The sequence below is a fragment of the Protopterus annectens genome, chromosome 12.part0, assembly GCF_019279795.1.
Source record: "Protopterus annectens isolate FY-2018-M chromosome 12.part0, PAN1.0, whole genome shotgun sequence".
NCBI classification, from domain to species: Eukaryota; Metazoa; Chordata; order Ceratodontiformes; family Protopteridae; genus Protopterus; species Protopterus annectens.
In genome coordinates this window covers 1518313027-1518338875 of record NC_056746.1, presented here as the reverse complement: position 1 = coordinate 1518338875, position 25849 = coordinate 1518313027, and the positions used below count along the sequence as shown (strand labels likewise).

Here is a 25849-nt window from a genome sequence, read left to right as displayed (position 1 = left end):
AATAGTTGTGTAAAATCTTACCATAACTCATAGATGTCCTTCTCTTCCCCAAAGACAGGGTGCCCTTGCGAACAAAAAAGTACAGTTTTGTACCTACCATAAATGTAGATGTTCGAGGATTCCATTGCTGCAGTCCTGACTATTGGGGTATAGTCCGCGTCCCAGTCGGCCCGAATACCAGAGTATAAGGCTGACGTCGGTCATGGCGCCTTAGACTGACGTCAGTACGTCAGGGTACTAATGCGCATGACCGACGTCATTTCCTCAGTCTTTTCTTGCCCCAGATGTCAGAAGACCCAAAAAGACAAGTCCCAAAAAACCTGCACCAAAAAACATGTACAATATATACAACAATATATACAAAAATATAAGCATGTAAACTCACCTACACAACCACCCCTAAACACAGAGGGAAGGAGGGAGGGTAAATTGGACTGCAGCAATGGAATCCTCGAACATCTACATTTATGGTAGGTACAAAACTGTACTATGTTCTTCGTCTTCCATTGCTGCAGTCCTGACTATTGGGTAGAATCCCAAAGCAGAGGAAAGGGAGGCTGGCAAATTATAAGGAAGTAGGAGCTGATAACATGCCTTGCAAAACAGCAGTGGCAAAACCAGCCCTAGACTTAGAGTAGATAGGAAGATGATAATGCTTAGAGAAAGTATGCACTGAACTCCAAGTAGCTGCTTCCAAAATATCCTTAGTTGCCACCCCCCTTAGAAATGCTGTAGAAGAGGCAGTAGCCCTAGTGGAATGAGGCCTAATCCCAGCTGGAATCTCCTTGCCATGATGGGAATAACAAAATGCAATGCAAAAGCCAATCCACCGGGAAATAGTTTGTTTTGACACAGGCTTGCCCTGTGAACTCAAGGCAAAAGAAACAAACAACTGCTGAGACTGCCTAAAATCCTTAGTCCTGCTTAAATAATATCTCAATTGCCTGTGTACATCTAAAGTGTGCAAAATCTGTTCCCCTTTATTTTGGGGATCTGCATAAAAAGTAGGCAAATGAATAGTTTGGTTTAAAGCCACACTAGAAACCACCTTAGGCATAAAGGAAGGATTAGTACGTAATGATACCCTATCCTTATGGAAAATCAAAAGGCTCTACTGCCATAAGGGCCTGCAACTCAGACACCCTTCTTGCAGAAGTAATGGCCAACAGAAAAGCAGTCTTCCATGACAAGTATTTCAACTCAGCAGTAGCCGCAGGCTCAAAAGGTTGTAGAGTAAGTTTTCCAACACAAAATTGAGATCCCAAGCAGGAGTAGGAGCTCTACGTGGGGGTCTTATATTCTTTGCCCCTCTAAGAAACTGCTTGAACAAAGGATGCGAAAACAAAGGTGGGTCACAATCATAATGAGCTGAAATTGCTGCAGCATGAATCTTAATGGAAGAGAAGGACAAACCTTTGTCCAATAACTCAGTAAGATATTGAAGAGCCACACTCAAATTAGGCTCAGAAATCTCCAAATTCTTTGCTGTACTCCAAAATAAAAATCTCTTCCATTTGTCTCATGCGTACACCTTCCTTGTACTAGGTCTTCTAGCTTCCATAATCACATTTAAAACTTGCTGAGGAAGTTGAGACCTGCTGTGCTTCAAGAGAGAATATGCCAGGCTGTTAGATGAAGAGAGTGAAGCTTGACATTGAGCAGATGACCATCCTTCTGAGATAACAGATGAGGAATCAGAGGTAAAGGCCATGGAGGCTTCCTTACCAGACTCCGTAGTAGTGGATACCAGTGTTGCCGAGGCCAATCTGGAGCTATCAAAATCATCCTTGGCCTGTCTTGTCTGACCTTTAATAATACCTTTGGAAGAAGAGGCAGAGGTGGAAAGGCATAGACATGAAGGTTTTTCCAACTGAAAGACAGAGCATCCACTTTCCAAGCTGTGTGATGAAACCCCTTTGTGCAATACTTTGGCAGCTGGTGGTTTAGTGGAGAAGCGAACAGATCTATGTCTGGAGTTCCCCATGACACTGTCAATTTCTGAAATACATGAAGATCCAGTTTCCACTCGTGGGGATCCATGATTTGTCTGCTTAACACATCTGCTAGGAGTTCTGTGCTCCTGGCAGAAACCTTGCCTGAAGAGTTAGTTGCAGGCTTAACGCAGTCTCCCATAAAATCATTGCTTGCCTGCATAGAGGATAAGAATGTGTTCCCCCTTGCTTGTTGATGTACCACATGACAGTTGTGTTGTCTGTTAGAATCAACACCTGCCCTGGAAGAAGTAACTCCTTGAAAGCCATCAATGCAAACTGGACTGCTAACATCTCCTTCATGTTGATATGTAGATGCTGTAGTCTGGCAGGCCACTTGTCTTGTATCCACTTTCCATTCAGATGAGCTCCCCAAGCAGTGTCCGAGGCATCTGTCGTTAAAATCTGACTCGCCTCTGGCCGGGTCACAGAGAGTCCCTTGTTTAGGTGACATTCCTGAGCCCACCACAAGAATTCCTTTTGAAGGCAAGGTATTATTTGAATGACAGTGTCCAAATCCTGGCAGTGCTGTGTCCATACATTTTGAGATACCATTGCAGCTTCCTCATATGCAGTTTGGCATTGGGAAGCACCAGAATACAAGATGCCATGAACCCTAATGCTTGAAGGACTGTCCTTGCAGTCAGCACGGACTGATGAGATAGTTGATGGAAGTAAAGTGACAGACTCTTTTGTTTGTCCGGGGTTAAAAAGGCCATCTGGGCTGCTGTATTCAGTCTCACACCCAGAAAGCACATGTCTTGAGAGGGTACTAGACTGGACTTTATTTCGTTCACAGAATACCCCAGGCATCTTAGCACTGCTATGACATATTCCAGATGCTGTAGAAGGTCTTCCTTTTCTTGAGCCAGAATCAGGCAGTCGTCCAAGTAAGGATAGATTTGAATGCCTTGAAGCCTGAAGTAAGCTATCACTGGAGCCAGAACCTTTGTGAATACTCTGGGCGCAGTAGATAAGCCAAAGGGCAATGCAGAGAACTGATAATGAAAATCTCCAGTTCGAAACCGCAGATACTTTCTGCAACCTAGCCTTATAGGCACATGAAGGTAAGCTTCCTTGAGATCTAAAGTTACCATCCAGTGATCTTTGCCCAGCAGAGGTAACAGTTGTTGTAACGTCAACATCTTGAACTTGGGAATGTCCAGATAAGTGTTGAGGATAGATAAATCCAAAATTGGTCTCCACGTGTTCCCCTTCTTTGGTACTAGGAACAGGCGAGAATAAAATCCAAGCCCCTTTCTGATACAGGGACTGGCTGAATAGCCCCTATCTGGAGTAACTGAGAAACTTGCTTGTGAGCCTCTTTTCTTTGTGGAGGAGGAACATCTGGCATGCCTTTGAAAGGGGGCATTGTGTGGAAATAAAATCTGTAACCGTGATGAATGATATCCAGCACCCATCTGTCTTGAGTGATTAAATCCCAATTTTCTTTGTAAAGAGACAGTCTTCCTCCCAAAGGAGCTGCCAGACGAGAATCCACTGGCAGCTGAAAAGGCAGGTCATTGGGTCTGCTTACGAAAGGACTGACCCATGCCCTCACCAGAAGTCTGAGCAGGTGAACTCTCTGATCTAGGCCTAAGCAGACCTTGAGCCCTGCCCCTACCACGTCTAGACCTACCCCTAGACTGGGAACCATAAGCAGGATATGTCCACCCCTTAGCAGGCCAATTTCTACTAAACTTGGAGGCTGCACCTGCAAAAATCTTTAACAGTCTGCATAGACTTAGCTTTGTCCTCCATTTTCTTTAAAACTGCTTCCACAGGCGGTCCAAACAACACATCAGACTGTAAAGGAGCATCCAAAATCCTGGTCTTAACATGCTCAGCTAAATTCTGATCCTTCAACCAGGCATGTCTGCGAAGAACAGAACTAGTAGCAGCCACCCTCGAGGAGGCCTGAACAGCATCAAAACCACACTGCAAAGAATGCTTACCCACTTGTTCAGACACATGAACCAAATCCAGCAATTCTTTACACTCAATACCTTCCGCCAAAGCATCCACCTTAGATTTCAATTGTGAAAGGAGATAAATCTGATATTTTAGCATATGAAACTGACAATTCAACGCCCTCATGGCTAGAGTGGAAGAAGTATATACTTTCTTACCCCACCTATCCAAAGCCCTAGCCTCTTTATCAGAGGGTACAGGATTTTTAACCACAGAAGCTTTAACACCTTTAGGCCCCTGAGAAACAGTTTCTGGGTCCGCCCTAGGACTCTTAAACAAATACTTATGAGCTTGGGCACCCTATAATACCTATCAGGCTTAACAGGAGCAGGAGGCAAGGAGTCAGGGTTCAGGAAGCCTCTGCAAAACATCCTCCACCACATTCAACACAGGAGGAATAGCTAAGGGCCTATGCTGGGGTAAAAACAAGAATTCCTAAGCCTTTTCCTGGAATCAGAGTAATCCTGGCCTTCCCATTTAAAGTGCTCCCTCATGGAGTGAAGAGTCTCTGAAAATGAAAAATCCTCAGGAGGAGAAGCTGTAGGAGTGGAATCATCCACATCAGAATCAGAATAAGTAGGAAACTCTTGTAAGTCTTCCACAGAAGACTCTGAAGCCTGTGAACACTGTTCAAAACTATCAAACTCCTGTTCCACCCTAGGCCTCTTATCAGGCGGGGCATAGAACCTCTAATCAGAGTAATCAAATCTTCTGCCATTTTAAGCATATGTTTCTTAGGCACAGAGCCGAAATGCTAGGAGAAGCCCCACAGAAGCTGAACTTGGCCTACCTCTAAAAGAAGCTTTGGCAACAGAAGGAGAGGCCCTAACTACCTTGGGAAGAGAGGGAAGAACAGTTACCTGAGAAGCCCCCTCAGCCTGGCCTACCTCCTGAGAGGGCACATCCTGTAACAGTAAAGTATCTGCCTGAGACTCCATAGAGACTCCTGGCAAAACCTCTGGCTCCCTGAACCTTCTAAAGAACCGACGTCCGGGACTGCCGGTTCCTCACCCCTAGGCTTCACTGTTTTGTCCTTGCGCTTCTTGGATGAAGCGGGGGTCGGAGCATCCGACGGCATATTATAATTGCAACGCTTCCCAAACACTAACCTAGCACAATCTAGCCTCCTCTTAATAGTGCGCTTGTTAAATCTAGCACAAGAGCGGCAACCAACAACGTCGTGCTCAGGCCCTAAACAAGGTATACACAATGTATGATAATCCCTATGCGGTATCTGCTTCCCACAAGAAATACAGTTATTCACTTTTTCTGACATCTGGTTAAATACTGAGGCAAGAAAAAACCAAAATGTTCCCCAACGGGGTTACTTAGCCAACTCTGTTTCGGTCTGAAACTCCGGTTTCGGAAAATCTCAGAACGCCAACCTGCACTCGCAAAATTGCTTCTGCATCGGACCATGCGGCAAAAAAGACTGAGGAAATGACGTCGGTCATGCGCATTAGTACCCTGACGTACTGACGTCAGTCTAAGGCGCCATGACCGACGTCAGCCTTATACTCTGGTATTCGGGCCGACTGGGACGCGGACTATACCCCAATAGTCAGGACTGCAGCAATGGAAGACGAAGAACATCCTCCTTTATGCCTGAAGTGGTCAATGATCTCTCTTAACCAATCCATTCATCTGCCCACCTTTTTCCCCTCACCCACTAACGAAGGGGAGAGGATACTGCACTGCCCTGGATGTGCACAGACAACTTAGATTATACCTGGACAAGATCAAGGCCATCAGAAAGACTAACCAGCTCTGTCTCCTTCCACCCCAGAGCCCTGGGCAAGGCAGTCTCCAAGCAAACCACTGCATGCTGGATCAGGAAAGCTATTTGCTTCTGCTACACTCACCACAGAAAGAAACCCCCAGTGGGAATCTAGGCTCATTCCACTACACCTGTGGCCACCTCAAGGGCCTTCATGAAAGGCGATGATGCAGGATCCATTTTGGAAGCAGCTACCTGGTCCACTATCCACACCTTTACCAATTACAAATTTGATCAAGTTTCCAGAGATAAAACAGGATTCGCCAGAGGAATACTGCAGGGTCTTGTAGAACCCTCTGCATTTACCACCACCTTCTCCTCCTCTTAAGCTGTGGTATACTCCCACACCTAGAATATTGCAACATAGGAATAGAAGGACATAGAATAGTTGTGTAAAATCTTACCATAACCATAGATGTCCTTCTCTTCCATATTGCAGTATTCCTTCCCACCCACCAGTCGCCCCCAGTCTTATACCTTCCTGTACTACCTACATTTCAGTTGGTCTCCCAAGTTACACACCTGTCAACTGGCATACCTCCTGCTGGGCCTTATTCTCTGCTTGCTGGCCTTCAAGTTCTAAGGACTGTGCATGCAGACGTCACATTTAAGGCCCCTTGGTTTATGGCCCCAAGTGTGACATCCCACGCACACTACAGCAGACAAGCTAAAGCTTTTGTATAGAAGCAGATGTATGAGTCGCCTGAAGGTAGGAAATCCCACACCTAGAATACTACAACATAGGAATAGGAGGACACCTACTGAATACACCACTGAAGTTCCTTCTTTAAAAAGGGTAGAAGGAAAAAGTACAGTTTTGTACCTACCATAAATGTAGATGTCCGATAGGTATGCATCTGCAGTCATCACATATGGGTTGTCCTGCCTCAGGCAGCCCTTTGGTCGGCCGGATTCCAAAGTCTGGGTCCGGCATCGGCTGAAGTCGCCCTCTCCCCAACGTCAGAGCGCCTGGGGTATAAAAGCGTCAGCCGACACCATCTTCCTCAGTGTTTTTTGCCCCAGATGCCAGGTGCCCTCGAAGGCTAAATTTGGAGAAATGCAATAAATTCCAAACACGCACAGAAATATATATGGATATATATATATATATATATATATATATATATATATATATAAATATATAAAACAAATACACCATAATAGATAACCCCAGCTAGCTATGAGAGGGGAAAGTACCCAATAAATACCCAAGAGGGGAAGGAGGGAGGGTAAACCTGACTGCAGATGCATACCTATCGGACATCTACATTTATGGTAGGTACAAAACTGTACTATGTCCTTCAAGGATGCATCTGCAGTCATCACATATGGGTAGAATACCATAGCCAAACTGGGGGTGGAGGATCTATGTAGAGGATGGTGTAGCTAAAATGCCCTGCAGGACTGCCGTAGCAAAGCCTGCTCTGGATCTGGAATATAAAGGTAAATTGTAATGCTTGGAAAATGTATGCACGGAGCTCCATGTAGCAGCTTCTAAAATGTCCTCGGTAGCCACCCCTCTTAAGAAGGCTGTGGAGGTGGCTGTGGCTCTGGTGGAATGAGGTCTAATGTTAGCTGGCACAGTTTTTCCATGAAAGGAATAACAAAAACGTATGCAATTCCCTATCCATTTTGAAATTGTCTGTTTGGAAATTGCTTTTCCTTGTGCACCAGCAGCATATGCCACCAACAGCTGATCAGTTTTTCTGTAGCTTTTAGTTCTATCCAAGTAGAAGCGCAACTGTCTGTGTATGTCCAGGGTGTGCATTAGTTTCTCCCCTTTGTTTTGTGGATTTGGAAAGAAGGTAGGCAGGTGAATAGCTTGGTTTAATGAGACCCTGGATACCACCTTCGGCATAAATGAAGGATTGGTTCTCAGTGAGACTCTGTCCTGATGAAAAATAAGAAATGGCTGTACTGCCATGAGGGCCTGTAACTCAGATACTCTTCTTGCTGAGGTTATGGCCAGAAGGAAGGTGGTCTTCCAAGACAGGAACTGTAGTTCTGCAGATGCTGCTGGTTCAAAGGGAGGCAGAGTTAGTTTTTCCAACACGAAATTAAGGTCCCAAGTAGGCACTGGAGGTTTCCTTGGAGGACTGATGTTTTTAATTTCTCTTAGAAACTGTCTTAGGAGAGGATGAGAAAAGACAGGTGTTGTACTCTGCTGAAATTGCTGAAGCATGAATTTTAATGGAATAGTAAGACAGGCCATTATGGAGCATTTCTGCCAAGTATTCCAGGATATGTGCCATGTTCATCACTGTCACATCTAGGCCCTTCGTGGTGCTCCAAGTGTGAAATATTTTCCATTTTGCTGAATATGCATTTCTTGTGGAAGGCCTGCGAGCTTCCATGATGATATCCTTCACTCTCTTGGATAGCTTATCCTGAAGAGGAGTCAAGGTATTTTCCAGGCTGTTAGTTGCAAGGTTTTCAGGTTGGAATGCAGAGTTTTGTAATTGTGCTGTGTCAGGAGAAGTGGCCATTGAGGAAGAGGCCATGGTTTCGTGCGTGACATGCTCTTTAACAGTGGGTACCAGTGCTGTCTTGGCCAGTCCGGAGCTATCAGAATCACTTTTGGCTGCTCTGTCCTGATATTCAGTAAGACCTTGGTCATTAATGGAAGAGGTGGAAATGCATACACTGTTAGAGTTCTCCAGCTGAAAGATAGGGCGTCCACTTTCCATGCTTGTGGGTGGTATGTCCTTGAGCAGAATTTCTTCAGCTGATGATTGTGGGGGGAGGCAAAAAGATCTATGTCTGGCCTTCCCCATGATTGTGTTATCTGTAGGAAGATGTCTGGGTGCAGCATCCATTCGTGTGCATCCATGATATTTCTGCTTAAGCTGTCCGACAGTATATTGTCTTTTCCTGGCACAAACTGAGATTGCAGCTCTATATTGAGTTTCAAGGAAAGTTCCCATATATTCATTGCCAGTCTGCAAAGAGGGTAGGAATGGGTGCCTCCTTGCTTGTTTATGTACCACATAACTATGGTGTTGTCTGTCCTTATTAGCAGGTGGCCTTGATGCATAAAGGGTTTGAAGGCCTCGATTGCATGCATCACTGCCAGCATTTCCTTTTGGTTTATGTGCATGCGTAGCTCCTTTTGTGACCATAGGCCTTGAATACATCTGCCCTCCATGTGTGCTCCCCAACCGTGGTCTGAAGCGTCCATTGTAATGGTTCGGCTGGCTACTGGTTTGCTGAAGGGCAGACCCCCGTTTGACTGGCTTGCTTGAGCCCACCACAGAAATTCCTTTTGGAGGCATGGAATGAGTGGGATCAAAGTTTCTAAGCTGTGACTGTGCTGAGTCCATAAACTCCTTAGGTACCACTGTAGTTTCCTCATATGCAGCCTTGCTTGTGGAATCAGAAGAATGCAAGATGCCATGTAACCCAGGGCCTGAAGGATTTTCCTTGCAGTCAGCTGAGTTTGTCTTGTCAGATTCTTGAAGTAATCCGGTAGTTGTCTGTTTTTCTTCTGTGAATAAAGCCATTTGGGTGGTTGTGTCTAGATCCGCACCCAGAAAAGTTATTCTTTGGGATGGAACAAGTCTTGATTTGTGAATGTTGACTGTATATCCCAAGGCCTGCAGTAGGCAGATGGCATAATTCAAGTCCTTTACCAAAGTTTGTTGGCTGTCCGCTTGTATAAGGCAGTCGTCCAGATATGGGTATATTTGAATCCCCTGAAGTCTGCAGTGTGCAATTACTGATGCCAGGCATTTCGTGAATACTCTGGGCGCAATAGATAAGCCAAAGGGCAATGCTGAGAATTGATAATGCTCTGAACCTGCAAGAAATCTGAGGTGTCTTCTGCAACTTTGTCTGATAGGGACATGAAGGTATGCCTCCTTGAGGTCTAGAGTCACCAGCCAAGACCCCTTGCCCAGCATGGGAAGGAGTTGCTGTAGAGTCAGCATTTTGAATTTTGGCACAATGAGATAAGTATTCAGTGCGGACAAGTCGAGAATAGGCCTCCATTGATTTTCTTTTCTTGGAACAAGGAATAGTCTGGAGTAAAATCCCTGGCCTTGTTCTGAAAGAGGAACCTTTTCTATAGCTTTCATCTGCATTAAGTTGGAGATTTGTTTCAAAGCCTCTGCCCTTTGATTTGGTGGCAGGTCTGGCATGCCTTTTCTTTTTGGCAATGTGTGAAAATGGAACATGCATCCTTTGTCTATTATTTGCAGTGTCCATTTGTCTCTTGTAATACTGTGCCAATTTTCTGAGAATAAAGAAAGCTTTCCGCCCAAAGGTGCTTCTAATTGAGCCCTGGTTGGCAGAGTCAAAGCAAAGTCATTGAGTCTGTCCTTGTGCAGCAGTTGCAGGTCCTGTACTACCTCTCTGGTAGGGAGGCTGCCATTGACGTCCTCCGTAGGAGCCTCTAGCTTGCCCTCTACCTCTGGCATGCCTGTTCTTGTTTCTCTGAAATCTTTCTGTGTCCGGAAAGGACCAATTCTTGGTAGGCCAATTTCTGCTGAATCTTGGAGGTTGGACTTGTAGAAAATCTTTGACTGTTTGTACAGATTTTGCCTTTTCCTCAAATTTCTTTAAGACCTCCTGAGCAGTGGAGCATCCAGAAGCTTAGCTTTAACATGGTCTGGCAGAGATTGTTCCTTCAGCCAAGCATGCCTACGTATGACTGCACCTGTCATAGCTGACCTACATGAAGCTTCCAATGCATCATAACCACACTGTAAGAAGTGGTTGCTAACCTGCTGGGAGTTATGTACCAGATCCTGAAGTGATTTGCGATCTAGGGGTTCAGGTGAAGACAGTTTCTTATGCAATTCATCAAACAAATACTCTTGGTACTGTATTATATGAAATTGACAATTTAATGCCCTCATAGAAAGAGTAGCAGAAATATACACTTTTTACCCCATCTCTCTAAAGCCCTGGACTCCCTTTCAGAGGGGAGTGGATTTTTAGTAGTGGCAGCTGCAACCCCTTTAGGGCCCTGGGAAATAGTTTCTGGATCAGCAGAGTGGGCCTTGTAAAGAAAAAGATGCGAGTCCGGGACCCTGTAGTACCTATCGGGTTTGGCAGGGGCCAGAGGAGGAGTGTCAGGGAAAGCAATGGTCAGGTTCGAACCCAGGATACCATGCACCATAGTCAAAGGACTGAACCACTACCTGGCCGTGGTTTCAGCTGAAACCGCGGCCCGCGTGTGTCGGTCCTTGTCCTTCCGTTTCTTCGTTAAATGTGAAGTCGGAGTCTCCGACGGCATATTGTATGAAAAACTAGCCCCAAAGAATTCCTCTGCAAACTCCGCCCGACGTCTAAGAGTGCGTCGGTTGAAGGAAGCACAGGCTGAACAGGCCGAGACGTCGTGGTCTGGGCCTAAGCAGGGGAGGCAGTAAGAGTGGAAATCCTTATGAGGTATTTGTTTCCCACAAGTTAAGCAATTATTAACTTTATCTGACATCGGCTGAGGCAAGAAAGAGTCCCCAACGGGGTACTTAGCTTTTGAAGTTTTCGGTAGCCGAATTACAGGAGCTGGCCGACCGGCACTTGCGAACTGCTTCTGCTTTGGGCACCACGCTGCAAGAAAGACTGGGGAAGATGGCGTCGGCTGACACTTTTATACCCCAGGCGCTCTGACGTTGGGGAGAGGGCGACCTCAGCCGACGCCGGACCCAGACTTTGGAATCCGGCCGACCGAAGGGCTGCCTGAGGCAGGACAACCCATATGTGATGACTGCAGATGCATCCTTGAAGGACATCTACAAATTCCAGGGGATGTGCATGTTGAAGCCAAACTGACTTCAGATACCACGGAAACTTTCTCATGTGGGAGTTTGGCTAGAGGAAGCAAAGGATTGGTGGATGCCATGAAACCCCTGGTGGAGACGGATGTTGAGGAATCAAGGTTTGAAAGAAGGAGACAAGCGCAAAAGCCTTTGGAGGAGGCAGGGATGCCAACATAGGCAATATCTGAATCCTGCACCCTAGAATGACTTGATCCTAGGAAGGTGTTAAACAGTTTGTGAAGCTCATTCCGAACCCTAGGCTCATTAGAAAAATTACAAATTGTAGGCTTAACAGGATCTCTTGAGAGGAGGCCCGAATCAGAAGGTTGCCCAAGGGAATACTTGGACTCCTTGAAGTCTGCAGTAACCAATACTCTTTGAGCAGTAGAAAGACCAAAGGGTAAAATAAAGAATTGTAAAACCTTCCTGAAAGAGAGGATGGATCGGAATATGAAGATAAGCATCCTTGAGATCCAGACATACCATGAAGGCCTGAGGGAACAAAACACTTCCGTCGGGAAAACAGGTTGTGGGTGGCCAACATACAGTTAGCAAAGAAGAAATCACCTACAAGACTGGTCAACATGCAATTCTGGTAGACTTAATCATAGCGAGGTAAGGATATTGAGCTGAAATCATCTCTGTTAAACAGCTGGCCACTGTCATATCACAAACTGACAAAATCCTCTCCAAGTAGTGGCCACATAAGGCTCTTAGAGAGATGCTGATGTCACCAAAAGCAGAGGAAATCAAGAAAACAGTCAGGATTCTAGCATCTAAAGTAGTACAGTTGGGAAAACAAACAGTAGATGTTAAAATGATCGCTGCTTGAGTAGCTGCTCCCTTCCTCCAGCCTCCTTGCTTTTTGATGTGTTCTTTACACCAGGATGTGATTATTTTGTTCTTCCTAGCATTGGCCTTTCAATGCTCAGTCTCCCTTCTCTTCGCTGCCAAGAGCACCCTGAAGGGCTAGACACCCAAACAAATCATAGTCAGCTCTCCTGGAGCTACTAGACAATTTGGGCACGTAAATGGTGCCCTTAAGTTTTGGGAGCAGTCTGGCTGTTATATCTTTGGCATGATAGAACCCATATAAGCAATGATCAATATGATGACCATAAAAGCAGAGTCAAAAGAACAGAAATGTTGAAAAAAAGCATGTGTGAATATGACCAATACAGATAAATGGCCGAGCCATGTACGGAAATAAGGTACACAGGAAATCCAAAGGAAGGACTGCATGAAGTACAATTGTGTAAAGAAACTAACAGTTGACGTTCAAATGATCACTGCTGCAGTACCCATAGCTACATGGGTTATTGCCTGCACAATACAAGTCAACCAGTTCCCAAAACCTTCCTTGCATCCAGTCAATTAACAATTTGAGCAGAGCTCAAGAAAAATCAGTGGTCTGGGTGTCAAGTGCTTCAGAGCTTTCTTGCTAAAAGAGAAAGGCTATAGTCAAAGAGGACAATGGTAGGTAAATAAAATTAAATGTTCACAACATGGCAATACAGACTACACAAAATAAAAAGGGAATGGCTACTGCAGCAGACACCATTCAAACATCTATGGTTATAGTAAGTTTACTTACCCAACTGTACTACATTCATTTGATCACTGCTGCAATAGGCTTAGCTATATGGGCAGAATACCATAGCTTAGAAGGTTTGGGAAGAGTGTAAAGGAACCCTTACAGATTGGTCCTAGCAAATCCTGCTCTAGGAAAAGGAGTATAGTTTGTAGTATTTTACAATGCTATATACACAGTTCCAAGCTGTTGCTTCTAGAATACTTCAAGTCCACCCCTTTCCAAAAGGCCACAGCCCTAGTTGGCTGTGCCTCGACCTTGCCTAAAGGGTGTTTTTTATGGTGGGGAATAATAAAGCGATAGCAAGAGACAACCATCTGGAAAACAGTTTTTGACACTGGTTGACCTTTTTTCTTATCTTCAAATGAAATAAAAACATCTGTTCACCTTTTCTGAAAGATTTAGTTCTCATAAGAAAATACCAGTGCTCTCTGTGTATAGGCAACCTGTAAATAATCCCCTCTTATTTCAAGGTTCTAGAAAGAAGACAAGGAGATAGATGGCTTGACTCAGTGTAAAGTCTGACACCACTTCAGGCATAAAGACAGGATCTGTTCACGAGGAATCCCTTTCTTCGTGGAGTACCAGACAAAGCTGAACCATGATAAAAGCTTGCAACACAGATTCTCTTCTGGCAGACATCAGAGCAGTCCAACTGTTGTCCATGTAATGAACCTCAAAATCAGCCTTAAGAGCCGATTCAAAAGGAGCCAGTGGTATTTTTTTTCCAAAACATAGTTAAGATCCCAGGAAGGAGTCACCTGTTTTCTAGGGGGATGTAAATACAGAACTCCACTCAAGAAAAGCTTGACAAGAGACTGCAATGAAAAGAGAGGATCAATGGGCAGACATGCTGTAATGGTTGAGATATGATCTTTAATAAAATATGAAAGGTCATAGGAAATAACTCAAATACTGCAGAACCAGTTGTACAGAGGCCCCAAAAAGGACACTGGTATTACTATGGTACAAACTAAAAAATCTTATCCACTTACCAATAAAGTACTTTCCAACAGCAGGTTTCTTTGCCTCCTTTATCAGTTGCTGCATATTCTCAGAAAAAAAGTTACTAAAAGGAAATTAAAACTTGCATCATCCATGCAGTCAGATGTAATTGTTTCAGGCTGGAGTATATCCAACAACCCTGGTCTTATGAGAGCTGATCAATTCTGTGTGATGATAGTCAGCAGCCAATTCCACAAGGGAGAGCCAATGTTAACGTGGCCAGAAGGGGTTCACTACAATGGTTCGTGGAGACGCACTCTATCTTCAGAATGACCCTTGACATCAGCAGAAAGGGTGGAAATGCATACATGAACATTTCCGCACAAGGGATTTAAAAATACATGTGTTTAGCAGGCCAGTTTGCAAAGAACCTGCAGAATTTCTTTGTTTTGAAAAAAAAAGGCAACACATATACTTGAGGAGCTCCCTACAACTAAATCAGTTCCAAAAAACCCAATCTCCTCATTCAATTTCCTTTCATGAGGTTCTGTAGTGGTCCTGCTCAGTTGGTCCGCCCCAACATTTTGCTCTGCTGCATGTTGTATGCTTAAGGGTTAGATTGTGCTGACTTGCCACCTCCCAAGGCTTCCAAAAACAGCCCACACAGAGGATAAGAACTGGCACGCCCCCCCCCCAATTTATGTGCCACATGACTTTGGTGGTATCTTATCACCTGAAGAGGCCCTGCAGACCACACTTGGGAGGGTACATTTATAACTGCAAACATCTCCTTGGCATTTATGCATTTTTGGCTTATCTTGTTTATTCTGTAGAAAATGCACTTCTACCCCTCAACAAAACCCAGTTCTACATGCATTTTTTTGTTTTTGTTGCAGATTGTGCATGGGCTGTTAGAAAGGTAGACCTGGATTCAGGGATATCTGGTCTCTCCACCACAGTAGCTCTTCTTTACAAATCCCAACACTAGAATCTGGAAGGTTAAGTGGTAAAGATGTTGTGACTATACTGCTTTCAGCAACCAATCAATATTTTTCATATGCAGTCTGGCATAGGGAATCCCAAGAATCACAGATGCCATGCACCCTAAAAAGAGAAATTCTCTGGCCGAAGTGGAAAATCTTAGATACAGATCTACTTTCTGTTGTGGAAGAAATGCCTTCTCAATAGTAGTATCTAAAAGGCAACCTAGGAATACTAGTTTTTTTTTTTTTTTTTTTTTTTTTTAATACTTTTTCCAAGCCTTTTGGGTTTCTAATAACATGACTGGAATGAACCCCATTCCCAAGTCAAAGTACAATTAAAGTTAATGAAATTGGTATTGTTTCAATCTTTGATGTCAGCCAGAAATGCTCTTTGTGGTACCCGCAATGTGCCCATTAAGGAGTCCTTTTGCAATTTTTACTATACTGTGATAAGTATCAAACTGACTTTGAGGCCTAGGAAAGTGGAGATTTTTTGCCCAAGTTAAGATTCCTGACACTAAGCATATCATGAAATAAAGAAAAATGTAAATACACTGCAGTCTGCAATTTTAAAGCCTCACTTGGATGGGGACGAGGAAGAGGAATTCTGCCAATATGCACTGTAAATTATTAAACTATTTTTTTCTGGAATGTCCAGTCCTCTTTTAAACCTCCCAGCAACTTCTTTTTGAAAGTTTGATTTTTTTTTTGGTACAACAATCTGAAAATGAAGAAAATGTCAAACATGGAAAAGGAAGGATGAAAAATCTCAGTAATCCCCTATCATTTTCATCAAATTGTCTGAGCACCTGAGTAGTAGACTGACCAAAGAAAACATCTTTATCCAAATAACTTCCTAATTACAGCATTAACATCCTCAAAAAACTTGTGTATGCACAGTCATGTCTTCTCATAACAGAAATATATGCTGTTGTTCTGGAAGAGACCGTATCTGCACAATAAGCATAGTTTAAAGATTAATTTCCTTGGTTTCCCAGGTAACCAAAGCATACAGAAGACTTCTTATCCAAAGAGGAAAACTGACAGAAGAATAAATTCTTTCCTCAAATCTGTCACAGCCTTTCTCATCCTTGTCCAAGGGAGAGGGATTAGCATTGTTAGTTTTTGCTGTGCAGGGATTTGCAACAGAAATAGCAACAGGATCAGATCTGGGATGGAGAAATATTCAGAAGTTTGAGGAACATTATATCTCTGCAATTTTAGGAGCTCCAAGTTGGCTATCAGACATTAAGCAAAACATCTTTTAAAGCTGGCAAAGGTAGAGGAACAGCAGTTGGCTGAGGAAATTCAGCTTGCAATAAATCATAGCACTTTCTCAAAAAACAGGCTGGAATATAATTTTGCTCCCACTGATACATTTGATTCATTCCAGAAATAGTTTCAGAAAAAGAAAATGGCTCTAGAGGAGATTCTGTGCAAACTGATTCTGTAGAAAGTACCAGATACATTAGGAGAAACAAATAGTGGATGCGCTTTCCCAATCTAATCCCTATTCATGAGACAGGAAATCTTCAAAAACTGAGAAAACCTATTTTTATTTAAGGAAGTCTAGTGAGAATGTAAAGGATTTACTACTTTTTTTTTTTTTATAAATTGTAAATTGTTTTAAATAAAAGTTGCTTTTCACTGTGTACATAAGGTTAACTGGAATTTGAGGGGACAAAGACAACCTACTTTTTCAGGCACAACAATACCTCCCCTGCAATCTTTATGTTTTGTACAATCTTCTGAAAGCAAAAGGAATAAAAATCAATTTTACTAAGCTAAGAGAAGGAAAGAACAGATCAATAGACAATTCTGGCCTACAAAAAACTATGAAGTTCTAAATGACTGGTGTGCACACACTGAAATGGTTATCAGGATTAACCACTGCCATTAAATACTAGCAAGCTATGGTGTACTAATTAGCTAAACACTTTCCACGCATTAAAAATTCAGGATGACTGGTATGCCAGTAAAAGCCAAACTAGGAACACAGTAAATAAATTGCAGTAAATGAATAATCCCAGTGCGACTACCATGACTCTAAAATCAATAGACAAGTAGACAGAAAAAGCTGAGCACTTTTACTTCTTGGATTGGACGCATTTCACCTTTTTGACCAATCCTGAGAGTATGTGCTGGAACCTTAATTTAAATGGCCAGTTTATTGTAAATGATTTTGCTATGAATGAAATAAGTGCTGTAACAGTGAATTTGTTAAATGTGATCTTGGCTGAGTATTTGACTTTATTTTTTTATATGTCTATTGTTCTGAAGAAGCAATTAACCATGAAAGTGCTTACCTTTTCTGTCTAATTAAATATTATTAATGTTTGAGCCATGGTAGTCACACTGGGATTATTCATTTACTGCGATTCACTTTCCACGCAGTCCTAGGGGCTGACATTAAGTCTACCAGTGCAATCTGCTGTAAGAGAGCACGATGGATTTAGTAATACACTGCAAAACTAGCACCTAGGGCTAAAGCTGCATATAGCATTGCTAAATACTTACAATCGGGCTCATTCGTCGAACAACATCACGGGGAACCACCGAACGGTCTTCAAGCTTTAACTGTAGGGAAAAAAAAGATATTGCAAATTATCAGTGAAAGTGACTTTTCAGAAAACCACCAAAAACAATGCAACTATGCTACAAATAGTGCGTGTGTTAGAATTTGTTTAAATGAGCAATGCTAAATCAAATATGAAATTAAGACCAGATAGAAAAAATCAATTGTGATTTTTGGATCTTCATGATAAACAATGGCAAGTTACCGATGTCAAACAATCCGTGCTTGCATTCAGATACGAATTTTGGCCATTAAAACTGCATAAATATAGATTACAACATGGTTATGCCCACAAGCAGTGCAAAACAATGCACTTTTACCCTCTGAACCACCTTATTTTAAAAAGAAATAAATGGTAATCTGCTAGTAAATGTCCAAGGTAGAACACTGTTTTCATGTCTCAGTAAGCAGCACATAATGCGCAAGCATGAATCATATGGTTCTCTGGAAGTTCATGCACACACCCACCCACCCCAGGTACACAAAGTACAGACAAAAAAATTAAATGTAGCTTTTAAGGGAGAAATTACAGGAACAAAAGGCATATCCATATCTGTCCCACAAAAATTTACTCTCATACACCACTATCCGAAACAAGGGACCATTTTAATTTTTTAGTATTTTCTATCAAACCCAACCAGACTAGCACATAAACATTAAAAAATACGTTCATTTAACCCTGTTGGTTAAAAGTTTTTAGCCATTTGCTTGCTTCTATTAGACACTCGTGTTTGGTTTTATTAAAGTTATAAATAAACAATTTACCTTGTATGCCTTCAGTCAGGATTAACACTTCAGGATGTGCAAACAAATTTTATTCTTACAGTGCTGGGAGACCATCTTCATAGCAGTTTGTAAATCAGTCTCACTTTACATATAAAAACTGTATTTTTAGAAATTTTTAGAAATTTTCCTCATACTTTTCATGCAGTTTTCCTACGTTACAATGACCAACTAATAACACTTGCCAAATGTTCTCACCCCTCGTGATTTTCACCTCTGACTTCATGTGAACACCTTCCTATACATGACCCAACTGCTTTCAAGGGGTCTGTTTCTGACCTTGGATGTTTCAAACCTTCCCTAGCAACAATGCACTCCTAGCCTGGAAGAGTCAATGCCTCAACTTCATACACTTAATTTTCCTTGTTACATACTAGAGAAATGCAGTTAAGACACAGCAATAACCATCTTAAGAAGTTGCATTTTCCCGGCACTACATACAAATTATATTTTATTTTTAACAATCATATTATATCATTAATAAAACTGAAATCAATACACATGCTAATAAAGCTGATCTTGTCACATAAGTCTCCTCCCTTTGACACCCATCAATGTCAAAACATACATGCAATTATATTTTTCTTAACTTGATAACGTATGTCTGCATCACAGCCTTCCATCATAATTTTCTGTTGAAATAGAACCGTCACTGATTGGTGCATGCAGTGGCATTTCATGTGCAGGTAAGGTTAAACATAGTGTAATCACAGCCTTTAGAAATAGAAAATACCAAAATGATCACAAATAATAAAAAGTACAATGACAACACCCTGGATTATGCTAGTTCCCAGGTTACCAAAGATTCTGCCCAACCATCTATAAAGTGTCCATTGTTTTTAATGTGCCATCCAAATATTAGGCCCCTTCCTCAATGAAAATTTTTCTGTTCATCATGATAGTCACAAATATATGAACAGCAACAACTCCCTATGAGGGCACATGACCCTCCTTTTGCAGCAAGCATTATATCAAGTGCCATTCGATTTTTCAACCTAACAGTTCGCCTTTCAGTCATTTCTTGATTTGCAATCCTGATGTGAAGTTTCATTGACCACCTCCTGTAGAATTTGAGCAAGCATGGTGATTTCAAGCATTGCCCTTTGCACTCCATACCCAAAATTAAAAACTGAAAATACTTGCTCTACCCAGTGGATTGCTCACTTATTTCTCAGTCTACCTGCTGGTGGGTGTTCGAAATGTTGAATACCAAGAGTAATACAGACTACAAAGCAAAACCCAGATCAGTTTGTAGGCAACCAGGGGGAGGCACTATTACCACAGATGTATTAACAGTCACTTATCATACCTATGCCTTAAGTGCAGAGTCTAACACACTTTCATGCCTGGTGTCATTACATTGACTTTTTCTAAATGCTACAGTCCCATTTCTGGCATAACATGCATCCCCACGATGTGTGGTCACAAGTTGGAGAGACAACCTTTGAAAAATCAGTTACATTACACCAGGTTAAGTTGATGTCATTAAGAATCTTTTCAAAAGATATTGTTTTGCAGGGATGAGAATCATAGGAACCCCTGCCGTAGCATGATTAGGTATATGCAAACATATCCAGCAGTTTTTGTTTAAATTTCTGGTAGACTGCCGAAGGACCAGTAAGGAACAGTTTTCTCTTGACCAGCAGAAACAAAGCAAAAAGTACCTGTTCATCAAGCTGAGCCCTGAAAGGGCAAGGCTAAGAATAAAGCATAAATGCCCACAACCTAGCAAAATAAAAAAAAAACCCACACCAGAAAACAAGGGAGATAGAAAGAGGGTGCAGCTACTGCATCAGTGATCATTCAAACTTCTACTGTTATGGTACATTCGACTTACAAAGCTGTACTACATCCTTTACAGTGATCACCGCTACAGTACCCTTAGCTACATTAGTACATTATCATAGTTTAGTGTATCTGGGAGGAGGAAGGAGAAGGGTCCAAGAGCCCCTGGAGAATGGTCCTTGGAAAGCATGACCTAGACGTAGAGAAGGAATCAAGCTTACAGTGCTTTGTAAAACTATGTAGAGAGGACCAAGTAGCAGCTTCTAAAATACTCCACAGCTCATCTAAATAATCCCATCTTGGTTTATGATTTACTGGAGTTGCCTGGTAAGAGAAATTTTATTTGAATTTAGATTTTACTTTATTCACCATTGTTTATAGCAAGGAAGGGATAGCTGTAGACAAGATTTACTTCGATTTATATTTTCTTGTTTTACCTTTAATTTTCACTGTTTGTTGTTAAAAAGGAATAGGTTTTAGACAGGCAAACTCTATAACTGACTAGGTCCCTTAGGCTGTCTAAACTCACACAGACTGCAGAGAGGACAATCCAGAGTTTACGTAAATATTGTCTTGGTTTGTGTTCTAAACTATTTTGTGTTAAAATGTTAAGTTGCACTAAGTTTGCGTTAAAAATAATTTTTAAAGGGAATCTGGCTGCTGGGGAAATTTGGGGGCAAAGACCCCTTTTTGTACATAAAAGTGGAAGGAATTTCAAAAATCTTTTTGAACAAACTTGCATTGGACCCCCTCTAGCTTTGAAGGGTACTACAAGCTGTGGTTCATGTAAGAAATGTTGCTACTTTCTGGAAGCTGATTCTGTGGAAGTTAAAGGTATTTCTAGACACATTAGATTAGTAAAGGGCACTGTGCCACCCGAGGTTTGGTGGGGAAAACTGAAAGATAGTTTAGAAAAGGAATATATGAATTCTTGCATGCCATTTCCAAGGCAAATACAAATTTAATACAAAAAGGGAATTCCTTGTATAAACACTCTTTTAGCATGTCAAGGGTTTAATATGAATTCTTGCATGCCATTTCCAAGGCAAAAACAAATGTATTTAATACAAAAAGGGAATTCCTTGTATAAACATTCTTTAGCATGTCAAGGGTTTTATAAATTTCAATTTAGGATCCTAGAGGTAGTGCCTATTAACGTTAGGGGTGGTTGGTGGGAATTAGACATTGAAGTCAAAGAATTACAATGGATTGTCAAGTTAAACTCCCTTTTCTCCCAGGGTTAAATGAATATAGCTTTCTTTATTACCCATTTTGAAGGAGAGAGCCTTGAATTTCTAAGAGGCATATTTGAGTAATAATGTGTTCAGTTTCTTTTTGGAAAGTTTTAAAAGTTAATCGATACTTAAAGTTAAAATTAACAAAGAAATTGAGTCGTGGTACTTCTGTATATAAGGGTTGCGTTTTAGTAGTTAACTATTTACGGGACTTCATCAGAACAGTTAAGAGGGATGAACGCGTTTAACAGTTATTGTTTTAATAAAGGGTATCATTATTTTGAAGTACTTTTGTGTTTGATACTCCGCAAAGCATAATTTTCCTGTTTGACTTTCAGATCTTGCACAGTCACAGCAACAACTTTACTGTACTTTTAGTATTTAGTTACATATTTGTGTAATTTCTCTCAAAGAAGTTTGAGTTCTATGTGAATTCTCTGGGGACAAACTGACTATTTTTTTATATTTGTTTTATTCATTTGAAGCTGAATATGGATTCCTTAAACAAGTATGGCATTAATTAATATCTGTCATGGCTTAGTGATAAATCACTTTGTGTATGGTGTGCAGGGTCCTGGGTTTTAGCCTTGAAGAGGCTGCTTATTTCGTATATAAAAAAAAAAAAAAAAAAAAAAAAAAAAAAAACTCCAGCTATACTCTGTGGCACATCATCTACTCAGAGGCGATCTCTGCTCAACATCCAAGGCCATGTCAAATCCTGCTCCACTGGGAAAAAAAACAATCCCTCAAGATCCACACACTCCAGGGAACTAAACCTGGTCATCCCAATGAACAAAACATGCTGGAGGGATAGGTTCCTGACCCAGAGACTCTCCATACTCTGGAACGGGCTGCCCATACATGTCAAGTAGAGCACCTCTTTGCCCTTCTTCAAAAGGAACCTTAATGATTGGATGGGAGATAGGAAATTCACACCGGGGATAATGTCAGTCGCCCTGCTAGACAGGGGTCCAGGGAAGTAAATATTGTGATTAACCACAAAAACAACTCCAACACCTCCAAAAATAAATTGTACCACACAGCTCCAAAATTCAGCAACGAAAACAACAGCCAAACTTGTAGAAAGATTTTGAGTTTTATTACAATTCTGGTACCTCGGCCTTCGCATTCAATGGAATAACTTACAATTTGAAATACAAGTCTTTATATACCACTTACAAAAATTAGATAATTATATAATTAATCAATCAATCAATAAAGTATTCATCCTAATAAACATAAATAAATGAATAAATAATTCATACACATTCCAACTTGATTCATTTTTAACATTCAAATTTTCAAATTCATACCATTTGGAAAAAGTGTATTAAAATTAATAATATATCTAGACTCCAAATTTAACAATCTTTTTAGAAAATTATTATCAAACTCCATTGACCCATAAGGTTTAGCTACAACACTAAAAATTAAGTCCTTAACTGCACCCCCATGTTCTTTATGGAAGTGACTAGCTACCGGGCTTATCTAATCTTGAATTTCTAACATCCCCCAGATGTTCTAAAATTCTAGTTTTAACCTTACGTTTTGTCTGTCCTACATACCATTTTGGTACTGGACAGTTGCACCCGATAACATAAACAACCCCAAAAGAATTGCAATCAAAATAATCCCTGGCATTATATAAAAAAACTTACTTCTAGTCCCATCTAGGTTCCTGATCTTATTGCATACCTTACATCTTCCACAAGCATGGGCACCTGCATTTGCTACCATAACCCTATTTTTCTTACTTCTTACTAATTCTTTTAAATTTTGAAACCTCACAAAAGAAAATGTCAATTTCCTTGGAATAATATCCTTTAAGCCATCATCATTCATAATGATAGGCCACAATGCCAATACCGTACTTCTAAAAATATGGGAAAATCCTGAAAATCTGGAAACAAAATATTTGGTCCCTATCATCCATTGCCTTTTCATCCTTACCCCTCTTGTTTCTGCCATTGTTTTTATGTTTCCTATTCCAATAACTGAATTAATTATTTCTTAAGCCCAATTCTCTTTCCACCTTTAATCTAGCAAAATTCACACTTTCATCAGAATAACCCCCAGCACAAAGCTTCTGATACACTCTATCAAATTCCAACATAATATTATTCCTCTCAGAAGTATTACATGCAATACGTTTGAATTCCCCGAAAGGTAAAGAATCAATAAGGTGGACACTATGCATACTAGATGCATGTAGAAAATTATTAACTGCTGTGGATTTATGAAAAGGCTTATATTGAATCTTGCCATTCAACCCCACATAAAATTCTATATCCAAATACTGAATATTATTGCCAGCTATAATAAAAGTAAAATCTAAACCACATGGGTTCATCTTAAGGCCAGACACAAAATCTTCAAATTCCCTGGGATCTCCTTTACACAAAAACAAGAGGTCATCTATAACTCTCTTATATTTAACCAATCTGTTTTGAAAAAAATCTTTTGAACAAACAGATTTTCAAAATATCCCATAAAAATAATGGCATAAGATGGAGCAAAGCAGGCACCCATTGCTGTACCTTCTTTTTACAAAAAACAATTTTTTATCAAACTCAAAATAATTATGAGCAAGACAAAACTCTAAAAGGTTAATGATGCAAGTAGTTCTTGGACCCTCACCCAGCAGTTTACCCACTGCTTCCAGGCCCCATTTAATACTAATACTTGTATACAAAGACTTGACATCCATGCTCACCCAGTAGAAATTGTTCTCCCAAGTGACTTCCTTACAGGAATCACATACTTCCTTAGCGTTTTTAACATGAGGGTATCCTTGAAAGATATACCTCCAATACTGAGTGCAAAAACAAGCCAACATTAAGTAAAAAAGCATGTCTTCCTGAAACAATCGGACGTCCTGGTGGATTTATCAAATCCTTGTGTACTTTTGGCAAAATAAAAAAATCTAGCATCCCTTGGCTTTTTGATGAACAATTTCTTAACATCCATGGATGTAAAAAAAACCCAAGCGTTCACCTCTTTCCAAAACCTCAAATAAAGCATCATTAAATTCTCCTATTGGGTTAGAAAGCAAGCAAACGTAAGTATTTGTATCAGATAAAATATCTAAGACTATAGAACTGTATTTCTCCCTGGGCAAAATTACCACCTTTGTCAGATTTCGTAATGACATATTTCTCACAATTCTCTCTCAACTCACAAAAAGCTTGCCATTCTACCCTTGACAAATTGTACTCCACTAAATGTTTTTTAAAGAATACAAAATCCTTCATTAATTGCTTGCTTAAGGTTTTTTCAAAGACATTAATACTATTGTTCAATCTTGGAGGAACAAATTCACTTACATATGGTACTTTGGGAACATTAAACTTTCCATAACCTGTATGAAATTCAAAATTACGATCAGAAAACATATCAGTTTCTCCTCCAGGTAAATGTCTAAAAATTCATTTTCATAAATAGACATGTCCAGTAATGAATTTTCAAAAACAGAAATGTCATTCAATACCATTGCTTCATTTGCATCAATTTTAGACACACTTTCCTTGTTAGCAAAATATACTTTTAGATGCAATTTCCTACAAAACTCTCTGACCTCCAGAATAACATCAGCCAGAGAGGGCACACATGTAGGAACAAACTTCGTCCCTTTATATAATACTTTTTTCATTGCGTCAGTAATATTTAAATCAGACAAATGAATATTTAAATTCTTACCTGTATCTAACAAATGCTAGTCTAAAACGAATGCAAACACACCACCATCACCAAATAAATGTCCACAATCAACAATTCCTTGTCCTACTGATAAAAAATCAATTCCTCTTTCTTTTGGCTTGAAAATGCCGATTGCGACCTTTTCTTTGTGTTGGGCTCTACTTGTCGGTGATTATAGTCTCTTTAGAACTATTGGAACCCAATGAGACCTCCAAATTTGACTCCTCAAAGGAAACACTTTTCCTTCCCACCAAACTCATCTCCACCGATGAACCAGAGGTGTCCCTAGGGCCGCGAGATCTGCTTCTGCTGTATTTTGAAGCAGATCTATCCCGCCCCTTCTTAAAGTTTGTCGTTTTTGCATTTAGGTTACCTGTAACACATTGCACTTAAGTTACCTGGCACTTGCTCACTAAAGCAATTATACAAGTCAGCACTAAAAATTAAAAGCACTACACCCTCACTCCCCACTGGCCCTGGTTTTCAATTAATGAATTCCCAATATTATTCTAGCATGTCCAAAGGTCAGCTGTCAATCTCCTCTCCGGTCCAGCTGGTGAATCTGGGAATCTTGAGGCAATGTTACAACTGCCTCATGTACACAGACAACCCTCTCCTCCTCCCAACAAATTCCAACACATGTGAGAGATGCAACCATATAGCCAAACTGGAGGCTAAGCTCTCTCAATTCAGTACTGGCATAACCAGTCAGGAGGAGAAGGAAACCACACTCACTACAATTCCAGTCTCACATAGAC

At 41.0% G+C, this 25849-nt stretch overlaps 1 protein-coding gene across 1 annotated transcript in view; it reads right to left on the bottom strand.

The window, feature by feature from the left end:
• Positions 1-25849, bottom strand: part of UBE2O (ubiquitin conjugating enzyme E2 O) — a 1895179-nt gene that overhangs the window by 1690299 nt on the left and 179031 nt on the right. The window contains exon 2 of the mRNA XM_044089038.1: positions 17535-17594. Within this exon, the coding sequence (XP_043944973.1) occupies positions 17535-17594 (60 nt within the window). The remainder of the gene's footprint in view (positions 1-17534; positions 17595-25849) is intronic.